Source organism: Trachemys scripta, chromosome 1 (genome assembly GCF_013100865.1).
Source record: "Trachemys scripta elegans isolate TJP31775 chromosome 1, CAS_Tse_1.0, whole genome shotgun sequence".
Classification (NCBI taxonomy): domain Eukaryota; kingdom Metazoa; phylum Chordata; order Testudines; family Emydidae; genus Trachemys; species Trachemys scripta.
In genome coordinates, this window is record NC_048298.1 from 132754601 (window position 1) to 132777908 (window position 23308).

Below are 23308 nucleotides of genomic sequence, written 5' to 3' on the forward strand. Positions count from 1 at the left end.
ACATCCTAAGTTCATGCCTAAGGAGGTGTAAACTTTCCATCTGAACTAAACTGTTAATTTTCCAAAGTGTAAGAAGGGATTTCACACCTTAGATTTTTGTAGAGCTTTGGTGTTCTATTTGGAACACACACAATAGGTCCTTTTGTAGCCTATGCTGAGAGTATTACAGGCCAATTGATGTCAGCTCAGAGAATTTCACTTTGGATTTCCAGCTGCTATGAGCTCTGCTATGATCTTTCTAAAGTCTCTCCTCCACCTAAAATAGTCTCACTCCACCAGGGCTTAGTCCACTACGTCAGCATTTCTGATCAATACTGTGATAGCAGATATCTGCAAAACAGCATTGTGGTCGTCTGGACATACCTTTTCCAGACATTACACTATCCTGTAACCTCTCGTGACGATGCCAACTTTGGCAAGATAGTGTTACGGTCTCTGTTCAGATGATCCAAAGCCCCTTCACCTGTAAGGACAATTGTTTGAAGTTCTTCGAACTGTGTTTGCACATATATGTTCCATGACCATCATACCTTCCCCACTGCTTCAGACATTATTACATACAGCAGTGCAGAGGAAAGGAGAGGAAGGTGGCAGACACACCCCTTTTATGCTTTCATCTGAGAGCACAAGTAGGACAGGAGTGCATGCATCACCCTAGTGGCACTGTTGGCAAAAGTCTCTGACTCAGGTGCATTGGGCGCAGCAACTCGAGTCCTGAGCCAGGCTGTCCCCTCTTCCCTGCTTTGCGGAGATGAGGTACAGGGGTGGAGAGAGGGGGACACCCTGACATCAGCACCCTCCTCCCCAACCCCTACTCTGCACAGCCAGCAGGAGGGACCTGGGAGCAGCTGCAGGATGGAGCAATGTGGCTGCAAAGCAGCGGGAGGAGGAGCACCTGAACACATGCTGCTGGATGTGTGCGCTCTGCTAATCAACTGGGCAGCACTTGAATCTCTCCTAGGCAGCCGCCCAACCGCGCAGCTTACAGGGAACACAGGTGAGTGGGTAGGTTGGGATTCACTCTGGTTGGAGTGGGCGGGAAGTCCCTACCCTTCTCTGTTGTTGGAATCTCTTCTTAATTTTCTCCCACTGTTGGGAAAACCCTCTAAACAGCCAGATTTCAGGTGTTTTCAACTTGGAATGGGAACATTTTTTCTATCTGGTTTTCTAACAATAGCTGTGGTAGGGTGTGAGGAAATACAAACTGACTGGGGCAATGGTCTTTAGGAGGATTGAGCTTCCAAAATTTGTATTTAGATTAGCAGTATTTGTATCGCTAGCCTCATCCCACAATGCTGAAGACTCTTTGACACAGCAGTGGGAGAAGTATTTAGGGAGTAGCTTGTCAGTCCAGTTGACAGAACTTTCTCCAACCGGTACTTGAAATATCCATATCTGTAAAGGAGAATATTGCTTATATTTGCTTCAGTATTTATTACTGCTCATCAGGCTTTCAATTGTGAAGGGGTCTGGAAAGGGCAGAAGGTGAAGATCTGCTGAATGGGTTTTCTGTGTGTTGAATACCCTGTTACAATGTGAGTGGGAAGGTTTCTTAGTTAATGCTTTGAGATCTTCAGATGGAAAATACTGTAGGGTACTTTAGTGTAAAGGATAATAAACTGAACAGAAATCAGTTATGAGGTCCCCATCTAACCTACGAAAAAGCTTAAGATACTGGAAGAACTTGATCACAACATAGTGGTTCCTTCTGTACTCAAAATGGTTTTGATATTGATGTGTAGGCTGGTCTGAACAGTGGTTTTAATTCCTAGTTATATTTGAAAAATTAATCATTTTAGCAAGGAATGACAGAATTCTAATGGAAAAGAGAGAAGTAGAGTCAGTTGAAAGAAGTTCTTAAACATAAGCAGTTTAGAGATCCTGGTATCCATTATAGTAGAGCTCTTCAGTGCTTTCTTCAGAGAGGACAAACACCTTAAAAATACAGTTGTTCACCTAGTAGTGAAGAAGATTGTGCTTAATCTCAGTAACTTTATCAATTGTTAAACCAATCTCTAATCCCTTCTGGCTGAGGCGGTGTTGGTTTCCAAACTACAAAAGCATCTACTTGCCACCTGGATCCACAGTAAGTTTTTTGGACCAGTACACAGCACCAGTACACTGTCATCTCTATTTTTGCTGATCTGTAAACTTATCCTGGCCTTGGATAGTGAAAAAAAATCATCTGGTCTTATAATGCTAAATCTCTTTGCAGCCTTTGACATTGTTTATTCAGCACTGATGAAGTGCACGCACAATATTTAGGAGCCAAGTGGGGCAGCAGTACATTGGTTCTGCTCATTCCTGTCGGACATATCCCACGATGACCCCAAACTCCTTTCTTGTGGAGTTGCTTAAGCCTCACTGTTCCCTCCCTTTTCTTTCATATCTCATGAGATCCCAGACTGGCTCCACTAATATGTAGATGGCACTTACCTATATAGCTCCTCCTTCACCGATGTAGCTACTACTATTGCCAGGATGTCCCAATGCCCAAAAGAGATCAGAACGAAGAGCAGTTGGCTTGGGATCAATCCAGCGAAAATAGAGGTGACATTAGTGGAGAGGGGAAATACTTGGAGGAATTTGCCAGTTATATGACCTAACCAAAAGACTGCAGGAGTTGGACCACAGATAGTTGAGGTGGTGTGATATCTCTGTATTGTGTCTAACTCCTAGGCTTGCTTACTGCCTCTGTAGTGGGGAGTGACTTGTTCCCCTTTCATCTGGCTAAGAAGTTACACCCTTTCCGTTCAGACAAGGACCTAACCAAGGTGATACATGCCTTTATTTTCACTTCCAGGTTAGACTAATCCAACTTGTTTTGCTTGGTTTTGAATGTGACTGCTGCAAGAAGGTTGAAGTTAGTGTGGCACACAGCAGCAAGCCTACAAACAAGAAAGGCTGATATGGCCTTGTCTTTGCTTCACAAACTCCACTGGCTCCCCATTTGCAGAAATCCAAGAACTAATCTACAAAATCCTTTTTTGAAGTAGCCCCAGCTCTCAATCTGACACCACCTCACACTCTAGGATTTTAAAACTATGTTCCACAGGAACCGGGGACACTACTTGCACTATCAGGCACTGGGAACATCAGCAGGACCCAAACTATGGAACTAGTCAGAATAAATTAATCTGCACCTCAAGTCTGTGTTCCGTTCAAAGTATAGTCCTTTTGATAAAGCCTCTATCAAGTAATTATGACAATTTCTTAAAAATATGCTCCCATACAGTATACATTAATACACCTCTGTAGTGGAACCAACACGGCTACAGCAACATTACAAACACCCCTTTACTGGAATTCTGGGAAATGGAGAGGAAATACTAGTTTTTCAGGACTTTTTTTTACTGCTTTTCTTAAGTTTATTTGACACTTACTAGATAACAAGGTAATGGGGAATCTCTCTAAAGACTCTAAATGGTGGTAGATTTTCAAGGACACACAAAGCAATTGTGTCCAACCCTCGTTGGCAGCTGGGTGCCTAAATCACATTTGTGCTTTTGAATATTTCTCCTAATTAGAATAAACCTTCCATTCGTTAAGATGTTTAGTTGGACATTAGGTAGACCAGAAGAATCTATCAAAATGATTAATAATTGGTTAAAGTGCTTTGTAAAAGCATACTATGTTTTTTTAAATTCAGGAACCTCTCCACAATATCATCATGAAAACAAAATTCCCTCTGCATGCAGGCACTCATTAATGTAAGCTGTTAAAGCCTTGGCTTCATTATAATCAGCGAATCCAAATATATCTTGATCAGTAGATACCTTCAACTTAAATGAAAAATTAAATTCAACAGATTTAAATCAATCTCAATATTAAAAGCATTATTTTTGCAGACTTGAGTTCATGGCTGAGTCAAGAAATTGTATGCTTTCTTACTTACTTTAGAACTCTTTTGATTCTGTTGCTTTTGTAACTAGTTTCTGATTTTCAGGTTATGAGAAGCTAATTAAAATACATCATAAAAAAAATGATTTGTAGCAGTAGCCAAAATGGAATGGTTTCCAAAATGGCTTAGTTACTTGTAATTTGGCATTTGAATCTTTGTTTTGTTATTGTTTCAAATGAAATTATGTAAAAACACATTTAAAAGAAATGTGTGTTAATTGTTATAGCTCTGTAAAGTCTAAGGTGGTGCACTGGTTTGGGAACATGGTTAAACGTGATTTGGTCCCATCTGTGCTGTAAGAACCAACTGTATTTAAATATGTTCTGGAACATTATAGCTATTGATAGTGTAGATAGGACCTTTGTTTATTTTACTGTAACTTTTTTTTCTGCAAATGTAACAAGTGTATTTGTTTTAATATGGAGATATTTTTAATTAGGAATCCCATTTTTATTGCTACTGTAGAATTAATTCACAAGATGGAGGGAGGGGAGAGTGTTTTATAAATTAAACTTTTTTTCCCCTTGCAGCATGCCTTTAAAAAACTTAAATCAACCTGTGCATTTGTTTATTTGGGTCCTTTTACCACACAGAGGTTGCTCCTGATTCCAGATCACATCACTTACCGTATATACTCGTTCATAAGCCGAATTTTTTTTAGTAAAAAAGGGAAGCACCAGAGACGGGGGTCGGCTTATGAACGGGTACAGAGAGGGAGAGGTGGGACACAGCTCCTCCCCCCAACAGAGGGATCAAGGAGAGGCAGCACAGCCAGCAGAGCCAGAAGGGAAGAGGCGGGGCCAGAGTCTCTCCACTTCTGGCCACGCTGCTCTCCCCCCAGCCTCTGAAGAGGCTGCAGCTCCGGGGCTGGCAGGCTGCAGCTGTGCCGCTCGGCCCCGCCCCCCCAGAGCAGGCTGTGGCCGCGCCGCCCGGCCCACCAGAGAACACTGCGGCTGTGCCGCCCAGCCCACTGGAACATGTTGCGGCCGTGCCGCTTGGTCTGGCCCACTGGAGCAGGCTGTGGCTGCGCTGCTCAGCCTGCCAGAGTAGCTCCAGCCAGGCCAGAGACATCCTCCCCTAGCCCTCCCCCGATAAGGTGGGAAGGGATGGGATGGGGAGAGTGTGGGGGTCCCGGGCTAGGGGTGGGGTCATGTGGGGGGTGGTCACAGGGGTTACTCCCGTGACTTCCGGCTTCTCTCCCCTGCTCCCCCCCCCCAAAATTTCCCCACACGTTGCTGTCCCAGCCCGTCAGGGTAAGCAGCTGGCACGCCGGGACACTTTGTTTACTTAGGTTTACCACTGTGCCTGTGTACGCTTGAGGTAAACAAACCATCTCAGCCCACCAGCGGCTTATCCTGATGGCCCGGGAGCCAAAGTTTGCTGACCCCTGAATTATAGGGTCGGCTTATGAACGGGTTATACAAATTTTCCATTTTTACTTATCCATCTTCGGAGGGTCAGCTTATAAACAAACGGGCTTATGATTGAGTATATGCGGTAATTTTTTTTTCCATGGCTGGAAACCTGGCTCAGAAGCACAACTCTAACCGCTATCAAACTAACTATTTTCTTGGTATGAATGCAGTGCTGAATATTGGCATCTGATTTCTCCTCACACCTGAAATGAACCCCTATTCAGAGGGGCTAAAAAACAAAACACAAACTCAGTTACCTTTTTTCATTCCCGTAACACTCCACCCCATGGATTTTTAACGAGCATGTTGCTGTGCCTTGGTTTCCACAGGAGTGGATGCAGAGAACCGCCCCTACAATGGGGTGGGAGTAGAAAATGGAATTGTTGCAGCCAGGCTCCTTCTCTCCTATCTGGCCAGAGCTGAAGCCGAACTGAAAGAGGCCTTTTGTCAAGGTTTTCACAGCAAGTTAAATTTATAAACTTGTAAATTGTAATTGAAGCCGCTGCTGTCTCATTTTTCTCCCTTCTCCTCTCCTAGCCCCTACTTTAAAGCAGGAGAATGGAGCAGACATCGTACTAATGAAAATCGCTTTATCGCATTATTTCTAACTTTATTTGAGCCTTCAAATTATAGAAGTGCCTGCCTAGTGTTTTATAAAGGAGAGGGGGGAGATCTCATGCTCAAGGTGAGCTAAAAATGACACTGCTCCATGCTGAAGCTTTAATAAATAAAAGGGTGGATTGACATGGAAAGAGAAATCAAACTAGATCATCCAGCATTAAAGTATTTTGGAAGATCCCATTTCTGTGTACATTAGTCATCATAAATGGTGTGAAAGGCATGGGCAGGGGAGAAAAGAGCTTTAGGAGAGAAGTGAAACAAATTGCGATATTCTTGAGTTGATACAGTGAGGCTTTTCCAGATGAGAGGAGCTGCAGAGGAGAAGGTTCTTGAGCACTCAGTAAGGAATGAAATTTTTGGGAAAAGGTGGAAAGGGAGCCAGTACAAGATGACTGTATAAGGATAAGATAGGTGGAAATAAATCCAGAGAAGATTTCTAAATAAGTAATACACTTGTATGATCCCTTGAATTCTAACTAATACGTACCAAGTATCAGGGTAGCCGTGTTAGTCTGTATCCACAAAAACAACGAGGAGTCCGGTGGCACCTTAAAGACTAACAGATTTATTTGGGCATAAGCTTTCGTGGGTAAAAAACCTACTTCTTCAGATGTTTGGACAACTGGGTTTTTTACCCACGAAAGCTTATGCCCAAATGAATATGTAGTTAGCATTGTGCTCCTAGTAGCAAGTTCACATTTTTTCACCCTCTGCCTTGTGTGGTTTGCTCAGGAATCTGTGCAAGAAATGTTCTTTGGCCAATTCTTAAGGGGAGAGAGGAAAAACAAAAAAACCACAAGTTGTGAACTCTTGAGAACTGCAGCTTGAACTATTCACTTTACCAAGCACAAATCTCTCTTCTCTCTCATATCTTTGGATTTAATATTATTGTCATCGGGGGGAACTTTCTGTGGTGGTTCTGAATTGATTAATCAAAATTGACAAAAAGGGCCCAGTGCTTGACTGTGTCCAGTTAAATATACAACATAAGTGGACCTTTTTAAAAAAACTTCCATCACTTGAGTCACTTCAAATTAGTGGCAACCTGTGAAAGGTTTGGTTTAAGTGCCTTGGTTGGCTTCACATAGCAACTCTAAAAAGCAGGAGTAAAATCCAGTTCTTCAGGGCAGCATTCAACTGTCTTAACTATGAGGCCATCCTTTCTCTCCCTGCCTTTTTAACTACAAACCTTCCAACTTCTGCAAAAAATGAGGCAGAAGTCCTATAGCCAAAACCCTCCTTCACTATATAACCCTGATTCATCTCCAGAGCAAGTCCATCCTGTGCGCTGAGTGAGGCAGGATTTCTGCCCTTTCTGACTCTGATGCTTTCACTGGTAGTAAAGATGGAGTTTATCCATGGAACTCAAGAGCTTGTGTGCCTGTATCTTTTGTGGGCTTTGTAGATCTAATGGGCTTAAAGTCTAGTTTGGGTCAGTGAAGTTGGCAAATATATATATATATATATATATATACACACATATATAAGGTGCATTTTTGGGTGTGCTTATTTTATTGTTGTAATCGTCAACTTTAAAGCATTTTTGATGACTTTTCGGTGAGTCAGTCCTGTTCATAACAGGACAAGTGTCTGCATACTCATAATAATTAACACCTTCCCCTCCCCCCCCCCCCCCCCCCCCCCACACACACACCATTGCATTGGCACTTATTGGCAATCTCAGCAAAGACTCCAAGGATAGAACAAGTCATAGAGGCTGAACTCTGCTCTCACTCCCAAAGATGGTCTCTCCTGGGCAATGATCACTCCCATTGCTGGGATGGTATGGGAAACATGCACAGCTATACTATTCTGGGTTAAATAGAGAACTTCAATCATCCAGTTTGTCATTTGGGCACCTTTCATCATTGGTACATTCACAGATGAAATTTAGAAAAAAGTCTAGTTGGAAGCCAGCTGTAAAAAGAAAGGTCCAAGATGTTCAAATGTTCTGTGTTGCTGGATCAATTGCAGCATGCTAAAAAGGGAACTTGCACAACTATGCTCCTTTTGACTTGGTGTGTATGTCAGAGACTCCTCCAGGCTTGTTTACATGACATGGATTTTTTTTTTTAAGGAAGGCATTTTATTATCAGTTGGTTTGGGGCCAGGAATTCAGCGAGTTTGGCAATACCAAGCCAGGAAATCTTGTGTTGCAGATTTGAACGTTTTGTAAAAAGCAATTATGTAAGTTTTTCCTTCCTTGCCCTAAACGTATCTTACCTGTGTCTTCCTATACCCTAGAGATGTTGATGTTTAGAATTTGCACATAACTAGATGTTTGATTTATGTAACTGCATTTGTAAATATATGCCCATACAATACTCCTTGTGTATGTGTGTTAGAAATTATATTACATGTTTAACTTTATATTAAAATTCTAGTGGTCAAACACTGAACTCTTAGAGTCAGAAAACCTGGGTTTGATTCCTGAGTACCACAGACTTGGATATCCTGGCAAGTTTTGTTATAAATGTCAAGTATTTGTTATGATGAGATATAAAACTTGTTAAAATCTTTTGGCAATTTTTGCAAGTCCATGGGGGGTGTTATGCCCTTTTTCTGAATAGCTTTCTGCCTCCCTAAAATTCACTCCACTGTTTCAACTGAAAACACAATTCTTCTCAACAGTTTAGGACAGGAAGTGTAATGTTGTTGTGTCACATCTGAACAGCTACTGGTAAAGTGATTCTTGTAGAGTTTGTAAAGGATTTGGGGGGAGAAGGGTGGGCATAGTGAGCTTTAAAGATGTCAGACACTATCAAATACTTCTGAAGGTGCATGAATTAAGATGGTGATCAGACCTGGACGTGGTGTCTTGAAATAGCTTGATCCTTTTTAGTGAACTATAATGCCCTTAGTGCAAAAGTTATCTGCATTCTCAACCTACCCTGTTTCCCCAAAAATAAGACATCCTCCGAAAATAAGGCCTACTTACAGTTTTGCCTCTCGTTGTAATATAAGGCATCCCCCCGATAATAAGACCTCCCCGATAATAAGGCATCCACCGATAAGGCATTTTTCATTTCTGAAAAATAAGACATCCCCTGAAAATAAGACCTAGCGCATCTTTGGGAGCAAAAATTAATATAAGACACTGTCTTATTTTCGGGGAAACAGGGTAGCAGCTTCAGAAGCATGAGAGACACAGCTGGCTGTGAGGCTGAAACACTAAGGATAGTCGTTGAGCTTGGGAAGAAGGCGGGTACAGCTAAAGTTGAAACATTTAAACACTGATACATCTTCTTTGGAATAACGAGGAGTCCCGTGGCACTTTAAAGACTAACAGATTTATTCTGGCATAAACTTAGGTGCCACCGGACTCGTTGTTTTTGTGGATACAGACTAACACGGCTACCTCTCTGATACTACTTTGGAATGTAATCTTCCCTCTTTAAATATTTCATGTCTTAGGAACAGTTGCCTTTTCTGCAGAAAAGGTGGTTAATGGATGGATTGTCACAGTGAAACAGCTAGAGACCCCTCTGGTGTGAAGAGATAGCATTCTTTCCTAGAGAAATGCATAAAATGGCAGTCAGTCCAGCTTGTGGAGAGGAAGCTGTGTTCCCATCTATCTCACCGTCGAAATAGGGTTGGATCTTATGAGTGTGTTGGTGACTCAAGGAGTGCTTGTCTTACTCAGTTATCAGATGTTGTTTTGAGGGGACACCCTTCATATGAGAGTGTGAGAGAGCGAGAACTGAAGCTCTGGGGCTTTTTTCCCCTAAGAGTAAAGTATCCTGGCAAAATTCCATCTCAAGTAATTACATTGTGCATTGCTAAAATTCCTTACAGCATCATCTGGATACAGTGAATTAAATTCACTGAGTAGAGTTAGAGCTGCCACATTCTATTGTGAAGACATCTGCCTTGCAGAGGAGAGCTGAGGAATGGCTGTATTACTGAGTGTAAAACCCTATTTAAATGTAAGATTGTTGTTTTTTATGGTGCTGTTCAAGCTCGTGTAATCTTAGAAGCTCCTTGTGCCAAAGAATCCCAAAGTGCTTTATAATCATTACATATACAGGAATTGCTCCTTCCCTCGCTCCCCCCATTAAAGCGAACATTTTTGCTGACAAGAGGCCCCAAGTGGATACCAGTGAAGTACAGGAAGTGTCAATACAAGCTTCCCTCCTCCCAATGTGCCTAAACCTGCTAGGGCTGAGGATGAGTGGATAGCTATGTCTACCTGACCTATTCATTTGTGGGCCTCCACTGAGGCTATGTCTACACTATCACAGTAAGTTGACCTAAGTTACGCTATTCCAGTTACGTGAATAACTTAGCTGGAATCAACGTAGCTTAGGTCGACTTACTGCGGTGTCTGCGCCATGCTGGGTCGATGGGAGATGCTCTCCCGTCAACTTACTTTACTCTTCTCATTCCTGGTAGAGTACTGGAGTTGACTGGAGAGCGCTGTGCCATCGATTTAGCGGGTCTCACTAGACCCGCTAAAACAACCCCTGGTGCATCGATCGCAGCAGAGTTGATTCCGTGGTAGTGTGTCTAAGATGTATCCTGAGACTGCCACCAAGGCATCTGGTTAATCATGTTCAGGATTTTTTTGTATATGGACAGATGCCTGCTAAATGCTGGCCTGAAACTAATTCATTTCACATAGAATGTCAAATAGCCTGGGAAGTAACTTATTATTTCTGTCCAAAGGCCAGAATGGTACCAGTACCTTAGAGGTGAGATACTCTGCATACCGTTTGCCAAATTCTCAAGCCATTCAGTCACTTCCTATAGCTCTCTGGTATCTTGGTTTTTATTTCGTATCATATGTATAGATCTATTATTTGAAAAGCTAATTAGCCATATACATAAACATGTTACTGCATGCCCCACAGCCTAATGAGTGGATTTATAAATCGACGCATCAGGACATTCAGTTCTCTTGGACGTTCATTTGACTACAAATGACTGCATCTCAGGGCCAATGCTAAATAAAAGCTTATTTTTCAAAATGGCAGGATCTGGCTCTCCCATTTACCTTAATGGAACTGCCTCTCGTTGCAGTACTCCGTTGCTGGGAGACTGCAGCTAATTTTTATGGTGCGCGTCAGTAGCGGTGACTCAAATTATACATTTCATTGAATGCCTTTTTCCTCTTTGTTTTTAAACTATCTTCTCTAAAAAGAGAAAATGCTTTTTGTTCTGGAGAGAACAGTGTCCAGACCAGTTTGAATCTAAACAAAGAGCCAGATTATCCTCTTGGTTAAATCATTGTAATTCCAGTGTCACTCCATGGGAGCTGATGGCCTGACTGAATTTACACCAGTTGTAACAGTCAAATCTGGTCCAAAATATTTAGGAGGACATTGGAAGTGGTTTATACTTCTCCTTCAGATTGCTGCATCCCTTTTGCAAACTCCTGCATCCAAAACCTACTCAATTTAGCATATTCCATTTTAAAGGGAAAATGCTAAAGAGGATTCAGAGTTTTTTTCTTCAGAAAACTGCATAATTCCAGTTCACAACACAAAAATATACAACGGCTACTGCTGAAAAAGCGCTTCCCACTAACAACTGTTACTCAACTTGCATGTGTCTCAATACATGCATATAAATAGGATAACGAAAAGTGGGTGTGAATGGAGATTTAGGCGGGGAAGAGTGTGTCTAATGGAGGATGCTACTATCTAATTGCTCTGACAACATCAAAGTTCCGTGCTTACCAAATCAGATTTCCTTTTCATGTTGAAGGAGATGGTAACCCTCTCCCTGATGTTTGCATCCCGCTTCGTTTTTTTGCAGTGGCTATTCTGAATCTTGTTTGAGAAAGCACTGTAAAATGGTGTGTGAAGCCTGCTTGCTTAAACACGCAAGTCATGTCAGCTGCAATGCGGCAGTGCTCTGTGCTAATGAGGTGAGCTTTCAGAGCAGCCTTCCTCTTGTGTGCTCGCGCTCTGTGTGTGTGTGTGTGTGTGTGTGTATACACACACACACACACACACACACACACAAGCACACTAGTAGGAGAGAGGATTGGGGAAAGGGATCTGTATTGGGAATGGCTCTTTCTGTTCTTTCCAAAAAAAAAAAAACAAAAAAAAAACGGGTTCTGTGTGCATGTGAAGGTGGGAGGGAATCCTTCTCCATGCATTGCAGGGCAGAGGTGGCTTCTCATTTCTATTAAAGGCATGGTCTGAAATGTATCTTAGGTGGGAGGAGAGATATGAGAGGAAGAGGAGCAGAAAAGACCTGTCTCCAGGAAAAAGCATTAATTCAAGTGCTCCTTAAAAGCAAAATGAAACACAAACTGTTGATATAGCAGTTGCATACGATGGATTGGCACCCCTATTTTAAAAATAAATACCCTTTTTTGCTATGGGGATAGCAAATACACTGTACCAGATTTGAATTGCTCCAGCTGGCTTCTACTGTTTATGGAAATCTAAGTGCATTGTCATCTCTCTTCCTATCTCTTCTCTCCTCCTTTAACCATTACGGTACCAATAGCAAGTGCCATCACCTCAGTGAATTGCGCTGAGTGATGGGTTTCCATCAGTTTTCACTTTATTAACCTGACAAGATGGTCAAAATGACTTCTCGGCTCCCAACCCACAGTCATCTGCTAGGTCCTCCTCAGGAGACTTGACATCTTCCAAAAGCAACCCCATCATACTTACTTTCCTGCAACTTGTTTCACTCTAGCTTTCCCTCCCACCCCATCCCTCCAGACACACAGACTTTGGATTAGTTTGGTATTTTCCCATCTCTAATAATTCATCACTCTGGGGGCTAGTCCAGGATTGTCCAGTCCTACCCTGTTTCCCCAAAAATAAGACATCCTCCGAAAATAAGGCCTACTTACAGTTTTGCCTCTCGTTGTAATATAAGGCATCCCCCCGATAATAAGACCTCCCCGATAATAAGGCATCCACCGATGTGTACCGTATTCTTCTTCATTGAAAAATAAGACGTCCCCTGAAAATAAGACCTAGCGCATCTTTGGGAGCAAAAATTAATATAAGACACTGTCTTATTTTCGGGGAAACAGGGTAGTTTTAAATATATCAAGGGGGACAGGAAGGATTTTTTGCCTCTGTGTACAAAGTGGCACAGTTGACCAGGTGCATTGTAAGAGTAATGGGGTGCCATTTAAACATGAGGCACTAGACATCTGTAGATGCAGAATACAGATGGATCGATGGTGTGATCTGGTATTGTAATTATTTCTATGCTTTGTTTATCCATCTGTTGTCTTCTTGAGCCCTTGGAGTTGATTGGAATGGCTTTCCTTTCCTTCCCTTCTGTAGGTCTCCGGGTGAATGGGGAGCTCATTACTGCCTATCCACAGGTGGTGGTTGTACGTGTGCCAACGCCCTGGGTCCAGAGCGACAGTGACATCACGGTCCTTCGCCACTTGGAGAAGATGGGTTGCCGGTTGATGAATCGGCCCCAAGCCATCCTCAACTGCGTCAACAAGTTCTGGACCTTCCAGGAGCTGGCTGGTCATGGTGTGCCTCTCCCAGACACCTTCTCCTATGGTAAGCCCATTGGGTTAAAAGGGCAGCATACTAAAAGCACTTACAGCAGGTGGGACATTAGTTAAGTTTGGAAAGGCCCTTATTATTGGGTTGCAGTGTGTAACTGCTCTATAGGAGTGTTGTGTGATGGCTAGCTTGGGGATTGGGAGTCAGGTCTGCTTGATTGTTCTATTTTGGGCTTTGCTGTGACACCACGGGCAAATCATTTAGACTCTGTGCCCCGCTTTCCCCATCTGTAATGTGGGGTATTGTGAAGATTATTATCTAAAATACTTTGATATCTTCAAATGAAAAAGCTGTGTCCCTTGCTCTACACACAGATAACGCGTGGAACTTGATGCATTACTGAAGTCAAGAATTTAGCTGTATTTGAAAAAGGATTAGAAATTTATATGATCAAGAACATCCACAGCTATATTGGATAGGAAAAAAATGTATAAGGGTTCAGATCCTCATGCTTTATTACCAAAAACTGCCTGGTAGTAGGAAGATAACTTCCCCTATGGGATGATTATTCAGTCTTTGTCTACAAGTGGTTTTATTGCACCTTCCTCAAGTGTCTGGTATTGGCCACTGTCAGAGACAGGATACTGGGCTAAATAGACCTGTGGTCCGATCTAGTATGGGAACTTCTTTGCTTTTAACTGTAATGTATTTAAGAATGGAAGATTCCCTCTCAGCATCCCTTTCTGCCAAGGAAAGGGGGAAGCTTATTGTCTCTGTGCAGATACACCGTCAGGCTGTAGTAATGGGACTGTCATACAAAGTCTCCTTGACAGGAGAACTGATCCATGAATAAAGTCTGTCCGCCTGTTACATAAACTAATGTGATATAAATAAAACAGATACTTATTTGAAAAGTGACTGTGTCCTTGCATTAGAGATTCCCAACTGTTGAGGAAGGGGAGACGTGTGTTGTTCCTTTGAGAAAGGGGGATGTGAAGCATGATGGGTAACCAGAGTGTATCTCCCATCCTGCACAGCTCTCCCTGTCTGTATAACAAATTGTACTCAGGGTTGCTCCCTCTTCTGTTTTAAGTGGTAGGTGGCTTGTAAAGGGTGGCATTGCCAAGAAAAGCAGGAGATGTTGAGCTGCTCCTGTTCCATCATGAGCAGCAAAATCCAGGGCAATGGCAGCTGCTGCTCATTTTCAAACCATCACCCTGACTTCAGTTCTCTGCTTTACTGCACAAGCCTCTGAGGGCTCTCATTCTCTCTCCCTCTAACCCCCTCCCTTCTGTTCCCCACACTACAATCAGCCCTCTGAATGAAGGGTGACTTGAGCTCAGGTAACCTTTAGATCATTAGGCTGTTATCCGGTAAACAACATTTAAAAACTACTCTTCTAGTGGCTTTATAGATGCAGTGTGATAGAGGAGTGGAAACATTAGTCCCGGAGTTAGGGAGGCAGGCTGAGATGTGAAGAACTCAGATCTAGGAATCTGGGGAGATAGAATGGGATAGGATTTTGGGGGTGGGGGTGGGTCTCTATATCACATCTTGTCCCCCTGCTACATGTAGCCAGGGTGGACCTGTGTCTCCAGAGCATCCCCCTGTTGGTTCCCTGCCAGGTAGGTGGGAGTTGATAAACATGGAGATAGAATAGGGAGCAGGAAAGAGCAATAGAGTTTGGGGCATTCAAATTTGGGGATAGGGTTCATCCTCATGGATAGGGATCAGGAGTTCCAGGGAGTATTGGGGCATATTTGGAAGGAAGATGAAATAAGGGCAACAGTACCCTTTCCCAATTACTAAGGGTTAATGTCCCATAGATGACAAGTGTCAGGGAAGTGCTGACCCTTCTGAATGACCTGCCTTCTATTAACCTTTGGCCTACACTGCTGTCTTCAAGATCAGAGGTGGAAGGGGTGTAGTCTGTATCCAGCAGTCACAGATTAGATTGATAGTATCTGACTGGCAACATGTAACATATCTTGGTTCTCTTCTTGTCAGGTGGTCATGAGAACTTTGCCAAAATGATTGATGAGGCGGAGGTGCTGGAGTTTCCCATGGTGGTGAAGAACACACGAGGTCACCGAGGTGGGTGCAGAGATGTGGGGAAGAGGGGTGTGGTGGTAACCAGCATTGCAGGGTTCCATGTGTGGTGAAGGGAAAGGATTTGAAGAGGCTTTATGTTGGGGGTTAGACTTTGATTTCATTCTCTGTCTAAATCCTTCCAACTTCTGAATTGCTTCTGAGCATTGAACAGACTTCAAACTTGGGAGGCAGTTTTTAATACAGCTGGTAATTTGTTCAAGGAGCACAGAATAGAAATAACAAGGATCCTGCATGTGGTGCATTGGCAGAGCTGTGTGAGGAGCCAGGACTGGAATAGCAGAAGGTTTCTACAGCTTTTGATTGAGTGGCATGGGCACAACTGTGGAGAGAGGCTCCAGGACTTGGAATAATAGTGGAATTGAGGGGAAATTTCTAAATAGGCTTAAGAGACTACATCTCAGTTCAGTGAACCTTAATATCTTTTTCTTTCTGCTTAGCTTTGTCAATAGTTGCAAGGCAATAAGTACCAAACTGGACCTAAATTCTACAACAGGATTTCTGATTCTGTGACATTGGGCAAATTCAGCAGCAGCTTCAAATAACTGAATAAGAACCTCATTTTTGTAATTTAAATGTTAAGTGTTAAATCCGTTTATCTTAATGTTAAATCAGTATATTATCAAATGAAGACCGGTGTAAACTGATGTGTTTCCACACAGGTGATTGCACCAATTTAACTAAATTAACTTTAAAAACTGATTTTAGTTAGTGATGAAAGTTTATGTAGCCAGAGCCTTAGATTCTGGAGCATGATTATGCAGCAAAGGGTGAATTTCATATTTGTGGAATATGTGGGACCCAGGATTTTACTTGACACTCTATGGTATTCTGCTGATTAGATCTACTAAATAAAATCAATTAGATAGTTTACAGCTATCAAATTTCTTCTCCTTCTCCAACCTGGACTTGCATAAACCCCTGTTTATAAGGGGTACTTTAAAATACACTTAATCCGGTGTCTCTGTTCAGTGCCGTTTCAGTGGCATGGATTCTTAGATGAAAAGCTTCCCCCTAAATACTTTGAAATTAAATACAGAAGAGCAGATAGCAAATGATATTTTAGAAAACTATGGCTTGCGTGTTATATATGGTGAATAAATTTAACCATTCACACCTAAGGCCATTTGCAGTGCAATTTGCATCAGTGCAAATGAACACATCGTTTTTTATCAAAATGCCACACATCTCTGGTACCACATAATCCCACTGAAATGGGCAATTTCCTACCATCTTCCAAGTCCTTGTTTTTTTCATCCCCATTTTGGGAGCACAGCAGCTGTGAGAGTGGGGAAGTAGGGGATAAGAAGCAGCATGCGGAGAATGAGCTTACGTGCTGTCTGGGACTGAGTAGGTGGTACCAGGACCATCTTAAATCCTTCAGAAGCAGAGCTCCATTATTGCTGTCTTTTGCAGCTCCATGTTATATAGGAGTCTTTTGCTACACAGACCCTAAGCCCTGAAGGAGCAGAATCTGCTGATGTGGTACCCCCGACACAGTACTTCATCTCCTCTTCCTTCTGCTTTTTTTTTCCTGTTTCTTCATTAAACGAAGCAGCTTATCAAGGGATTTTGTAATGTTGTAATGTTGCAGCATAATTCAGTGAAGCTCTGCCACATAAATTGGTGGTGCCTTACTGCAAAATGTAACTCTAATGTGCCACATAAAACAAGGGGTGTCAATAGAGGAGGAGAGCAAGTAAGAGGTAAGGCTGATGAAGGAAAGGAAATGAGTTGCAGAGTAGTGGAGTCTGTTCCCGAAGTGCCTTTCACAGACACCAGGGAGGTTACGTGGAGGGATGGGAAGTTTCTGTGAGGTGAGCTGAGAAAACAAGGTGAGGAGTAAAAAGAACAAATCAGGGATTGGCTGAAGCAAGTCTTTAGAATAGTTTGCTGGTAAGGGGCATTGAATTTCTAAAGAATCAAGCTAGCCCTCTTTCACCAACTGTCAGGATGCCCCACAGGTTCTTATTTTTAGTGGAATAAACTGCTGAAGTTGTCATTTTATCAGCTCCATCAGAGTCAGTCACAGCTACATTTCTGTCTAAACCCTTATGCTGCATTGGACGTCTGTCACCCCAGTACTGGGTGGTTGTGGGTATAGGGGTGCTGTTTTCCTCATGTATTATTATAAGGATTTTACAGCAGTGGACTTATGCCATAGCGTACTTCCTACAGTGCATCTGGGTAGAGTTCTAAGTTAACTTTGTTTTTATACCTTGAAGTTCCAGCTTTCTGCCTGAAATGGGGGAGAAGTTTTGCTGTTGGTTGCATGTGTGCTTCTCTCTGTGGTTTGTGACTCCTCTCCTCTCTCACCAGGCACCTGTCCCAAAAGGGGTGGGAGTTACAAGGCCCAGTTTCTCTATTAAAGAGCCTTTTTGACTGACTTACCACCCTGACTGTCTCAGTACTTGATACATTCAGCAGCACTGAAGCAGTTGAGTACTGGTCTAGACAGGAGAATGTGTAAAGGGATATAAAATATATCCAGCTCATGAGGATAGGCAGGGTTTTTTGGAGATTCTTCATGTGCTGAATCTATAACACAACACAAGACAAGTCTAGTGGTTCTTGCCCTCTTTCACCAGTCCCCACTCCATGTTTTCTCTTGGAACAGGCAAAGCTGTATTCCTGGCACGAGATAAGCACCATTTGGCAGACCTGAGCCATTTAATTCGTCATGAGGCCCCTTACCTGTTCCAGAAATATGTCAAGGAGTCCCATGGCAAGGATGTGCGTGTCATCGTGGTAGGCGGCCGCGTGGTGGGGACCATGCTGCGCTGCTCAACAGATGGAAGGATGCAGAGCAACTGCTCACTTGGTAGGAATGGCATTGTTTGTAGTCTTGATTGGAATTTGTGGAGCCCAATGGGAGAGGAGTGGCAACCCCAATTTAAATGAGAAGTTTCGCATTTTATTTTTTATTGATTGATGTTTATTACAGTAATGCCTAGGGGCCACCTGAGAATAGGACCCATTGTGCTAGGAACTGTACAAACATAGAATGAGACAGTCCCTGCCACAACGAGCTTATAGTCTAAATAGATAAGACAGTGTGGGAGAAAAAGCAGAGTGAATGATGCAATGGTGGCAAATGTCATGTTAGTGCCATGGTATTTTTGTTCTTTCAGTGGGGTTATATTAGAAAGGGATAAGCTAGATCAGGGGTTCTCAAACTTAATTGCACTGTGACCCCCTTCTGACAACAAAAATTACTACAGGACCTCAGGAGGGGGGACCGAAGCCTGAGTCTGCCCAAGCCCCGCCATCGCAGGGGGAGGGGAGGCAAAGCCAAAGCTCCACCTCCCCAGGCGCGGGGGTCAAAGCCGAAATCCAAGGGCTTCAGCCCCAGGCAGGGGGCCTGTAACTTGAGCCCCAGCAAATTTAAACCAGCCCTGGCACCCCCATTAAAATGGGGCTGCACCCCACAGTTTGAGAACCGCTGAGCTAGATAGAAAGACACAGGAAAAAAGGGGGTGGGAGGGATTGGAGCAAACCAACCAGCACAGGGGAGAGAATGTTCAGAGTACAAACTGGAGAGAGCTGCCTGACATCAGTGTCTGTCAGCCCCTGCTTAAAGTGTTTAGTGCAGCTGCTGGACCAGCTTCAGTCTCTGACTGGCTTCTCCGTGCAATTTCTTCCCAAAGACACATGGCTCCTAGTGCCCTCAAAGTTGCGGGGTGGGGGAGAATGGGTCCTCTCCTGCACAGTTCTGAGTCTGGGGAGTGCTGTGGGGGGAGAGTTGGCCCTGGCTGGGCCCCATTTTTACCTCCTCCTTCACATGCAGTACAACTTCAGTTTTCAAAATGTTATGGGAGATCAAAAATGTTTGCATAATTGGGGAATTGTCAGTGTAACAGGTACAAGGGGACATGACTCAGTTTGAGAGAGGACTTGAGGAAAGGTGTTTCAGATAGAATGCTCAATAGCTTAATTCTTCCTAAGATGCTGAGCATCCACAGTGCTCATTAAAGCCAGTAGGAGCTTTGAACATCAGGCCATTAGTGTATATGGCACACTAAAGCAAAGATCCCAAAGAGCTTGGCAAAACATGTGCACATAGATGTCTGAAATCCAGATATACTTCTGAACACTTACCCACCCACCACTGAAATATAGACATTCTGGGGCAGCTGTTTTAACATTAAACAGCAGTGCTATGTAATATTTTAGTACAGGAAATGAAGAACACTCTATACAATTGAAACTGCAAGGGGAATTGTAGGGAAACAAAATAACTGCTATCCAAGCTAGAATTCAACCTGGACACTGGAGTTAAGAAATCTGCAAAAGATTTTTAAAATGTTAGGTCAGCAGCACCCCCTTTTGTTTTTTTGGGTGGGGTGGAGAGACTACTTTATACTGAGTAAAGGTGGCCTTAAAAGGTTTTTGTTAAATGTTTTATGACTTTTCACCTTGCAATATTTGGAATGCTATGTCTGGTCCTTCCTGGTCTTGTTCAAAGGCTTCTTAAGAGTGCTTAGAGATATGTATTGGGAGCCCACACTTTGGCTTAAAGGGCGGGGTGCTAAATCTGCAACAAAGATGCCCTTTCTTTCAAATATTCATTAGGCATTTGAATTAAGTAAGGCATTGTTTGAACTACAGTGGCACAGCTATAGTGCTGCAGTTGTGTTTTTTGTGGTATCATACTGTAGATCAGGGGTTCTTAAACTGGGGTTGGGACCCTTTGGGGTGGCAAGGTTATTATATGGGGGGTTGCGAGCTGTCAGCCTACACCCCAAACCCCGCTTTGCATCCAGCATTTATAATGGTGTTAAATATATAAAAAAAGTGTTTTTAATTTGTAAGGTTGGGGTCACACTCAGAAGCTTGCTATGTGAAAGGGATCAGCAGTACAAAAGTTTGAGAACCACTGGTGTAAATGCTTCCTACGTCCACAGAAAGGGTTAGGTTGAGCTAACTATGTAGGACAGGATGCAAAATTTTTTGCAGCCCTCACTGATGTAGTTAGGTCAATCTAATTTTTAAGAATAGTCTGGCTTAAATGTTAAAAAGAAAAACTCAACTGCTTAGCTTTCAGGCTTATCTTTTGTGATGTCATATCACTAATTCTTCAGTTACCATAGTCTTCCAGGATAACGAAGGTCTGAGTAGCTAATAGGAGAAGCAAGCAATGCTCTGAGGTGGGGGGCAGAGGGATGACACTGTCTCAGACCACCTTCTAACGGAACAAAGAAGGAAAACAGACACATGGCTTTTTTTTTTCTTCTTCGTCTTCCTTTTTTTTTTAATTTGCAGGTCAACTTTAACACCCCTACAATTAAAAAATGTGTTGATATCCTTCCTGACCAAAAGTGGTCACACCCTTCCCAGCAGTACTCTGGATTTGCCTTGGATGTTTCCCATCCAAGAACTGAGCCATCCCTACCATGCTCAGCCGGTGACTTTTGACCAGATCGCAGCCTGAGGGCTGACCCTTATTTTCCCTTTTGCCAGGCGGTGTAGGGATGATGTGCTCACTGAGTGAACAAGGCAAGCAGCTGGCAGTCCAGGTGTCAAACATCCTGGGGATGGACGTGTGTGGCATCGACCTACTGATGAAAGATGATGGCTCGTTCTACGTCTGCGAGGCCAATGCAAATGTAGGTTTCATTGCCTTTGACAAGGCTTGTAATCTAGATGTAGCTGGTATCATAGCGGACTATGCCGCTTCTCTCCTTCCCCCCGGTCGCTTGACGCGGCGTATGTCTTTGCTCTCTGTGGTGTCCACGGCCAGCGAGACTAGCGAGCCAGAGCTGGGCCCTCCAGCTAGTGCCGCTGTCGACAATATGAGTGCTAGCTCCAGCTCTGTCGACAGCGACCCTGAGACCACGGAGAGAGAGTTGCTCACCAAGCTCCCGGGGGCTTTATTCAACATGAACCAGCTACTAGCCAATGAGATCAAACTCCTTGTGGAATGATGCCACGTGTAAATACATGACCAACAAAACTCCTGTAAATTTTTTTTTTAAACCAACTTGCAATGCTGTTTATCAGAGAAGCTCAGGGAGATGAATGGAGTGGGGAGAGAATTAGTCAAAAGAGTGAGATTAAAAGGTGCATATTCTCTGATTGCTGCTCTTACTTTTTAATCCTGCAGAACATATGATTGGTGTCATTTTTTGGCAGCCAATCTCTAGTCCATGATACCCAGTTCAAACCCACATAGGGATTTTATTTATGTGCAGCTGTGGTCCCAAGCTTATCGCAGAACACGTGTATGGATGGGGAGATATTACAGCACAATTCACACTTCTGGTTTTGGAATGCTATCTTGCAATTCTCCAAAAGCATCTGTGAACTAATGCAGCTGTGAACTCTCTCCTACCTCTTTAAGAGCTTGATCTTGTGAATTGCTTGAGTGCCTTTAGTTTCCAAGAGAGCTGAGGGTGCTTAAGGTCTGATATTTCAAAGGTGCTGAGCATCTGCAGGTCCCATTCACGGAAGTGGGAGCTGTGAAAGTTCAGCATCTCTTAAAATCAGCCCATTGTGACCTTGCAGGATCTGGCCTTAAGTGATGGGGCAGGGACAGGAAACTTGAGCTTTTAGTACAAACCTGCGACTTCTGCCATCTCAGTATTAACTGGCATGTGTCCACAAAAATGTGTCCATATTCGTTTATAAAGCTTTTGAAGGGGAGATGTTTTTTAAATTTGTGTTTTTTATCATTTTAAATCCTGGGGCAGGTATGTAGAGGAATCAGTCATGTTCTCATTGATGGCAGAAGTGGCACGTTTTAACTATTTTTGCACGATTGGAGGAGATAAACAGCATTGTAATGTTTGGTGTACAAAATAATGTTTAATCCAATGTGAAAAAGAATTACACTAGTTTAAAACAAATGTGCATTGACTTGTATTTGTTAGTGTTTTAGTCTTTTTGAGAGAGAGATGCTATGTTAATGTTCCATTTTTTTTAATACATGCTAGTCCAACACACCCTTCTCTATGCCTGCATCTTTAACAGTGGCCAAAGTGAGAACACCACAAACTATTTAACAAAACACTGACTTGAAGCCTGTAAATCATTCTTTTATTTTTGTCGTTTTTTTCCGGGAAATGTGGTAGGGTGTGGAGGAGGGAAAAGGTTGGTTGAAACCTCGAGGACATTTAGGATAAAGATGAAGTTCGTTCATTACCACTATCACTAGGCTTGTATTTGCCACATTGAAAATGTCTAAACTCTGATGTCAGCTGAGCTCCAAAGCATGGATCCAGGGGAAAAATACCACAGTTCTTGGCTTTGGGAAACTATGCAGCAGATTTAAAAAAAAAAAAAAAAAAAAAGCTCAGCTAGAATAAAAATATAAAAGGCCACAAGCAATGAATAGATGGATCCTGGACCCTGTGTACGTGTGCGTGCTTTGCTTTATTTCGTTTTGGTTTGGGGCTGTTCAGTTTCATTTTTTCAGGTTGATTGATTTTCTTTCCTCAGTCCTTCTGGCTGTGCATTTTCTCATTCAATTTGAGCAGTTTTGGGAAACAAAGAATCAAAACAGCAGTGTTGGGTCCATTTTGAAGTCCCCATCTTCCTCCTCCTCACCTCCTGCTTGTTCCTTCCCTCCTTCTGGGTTCATAAAGCACTGGAACTATAGATATAGATATATATATAGATAGTTATATATAGATATATATATGCGCCTCTTTTTAGGGAAAAAAAAGGTAAAACGTTTACGACTGAAAGATGGTTTTGTGAAAAGAGGGTTTGGAGGGGGGGTTGTGTGTGTGCAATGCTGCTGTTATCTGGATACTTTAAAGGAGCATGTCCCATGTATCCGCTGAGGCTCTGCGCTTCCTACCCCTGTGGCCCCTCCTCACCTC

The 23308-nt window shown here is 42.9% G+C and overlaps 1 protein-coding gene across 1 annotated transcript in view; it reads left to right on the forward strand.

The window, feature by feature from the left end:
* The window catches only part of RIMKLB (ribosomal modification protein rimK like family member B), a 73094-nt gene extending 50320 nt beyond the window's left edge, over nucleotides 1-22774 (forward strand). The window contains exons 4-7 of the mRNA XM_034786055.1: nucleotides 13200-13430; nucleotides 15384-15470; nucleotides 18103-18306; nucleotides 20946-22774. Coding sequence (XP_034641946.1) covers nucleotides 13200-13430; nucleotides 15384-15470; nucleotides 18103-18306; nucleotides 20946-21409 — 986 coding nt within the window. The 3' untranslated portion in view covers nucleotides 21410-22774. The remainder of the gene's footprint in view (nucleotides 1-13199; nucleotides 13431-15383; nucleotides 15471-18102; nucleotides 18307-20945) is intronic.
* Nucleotides 22775-23308: the final 534 nt, after the last annotated feature.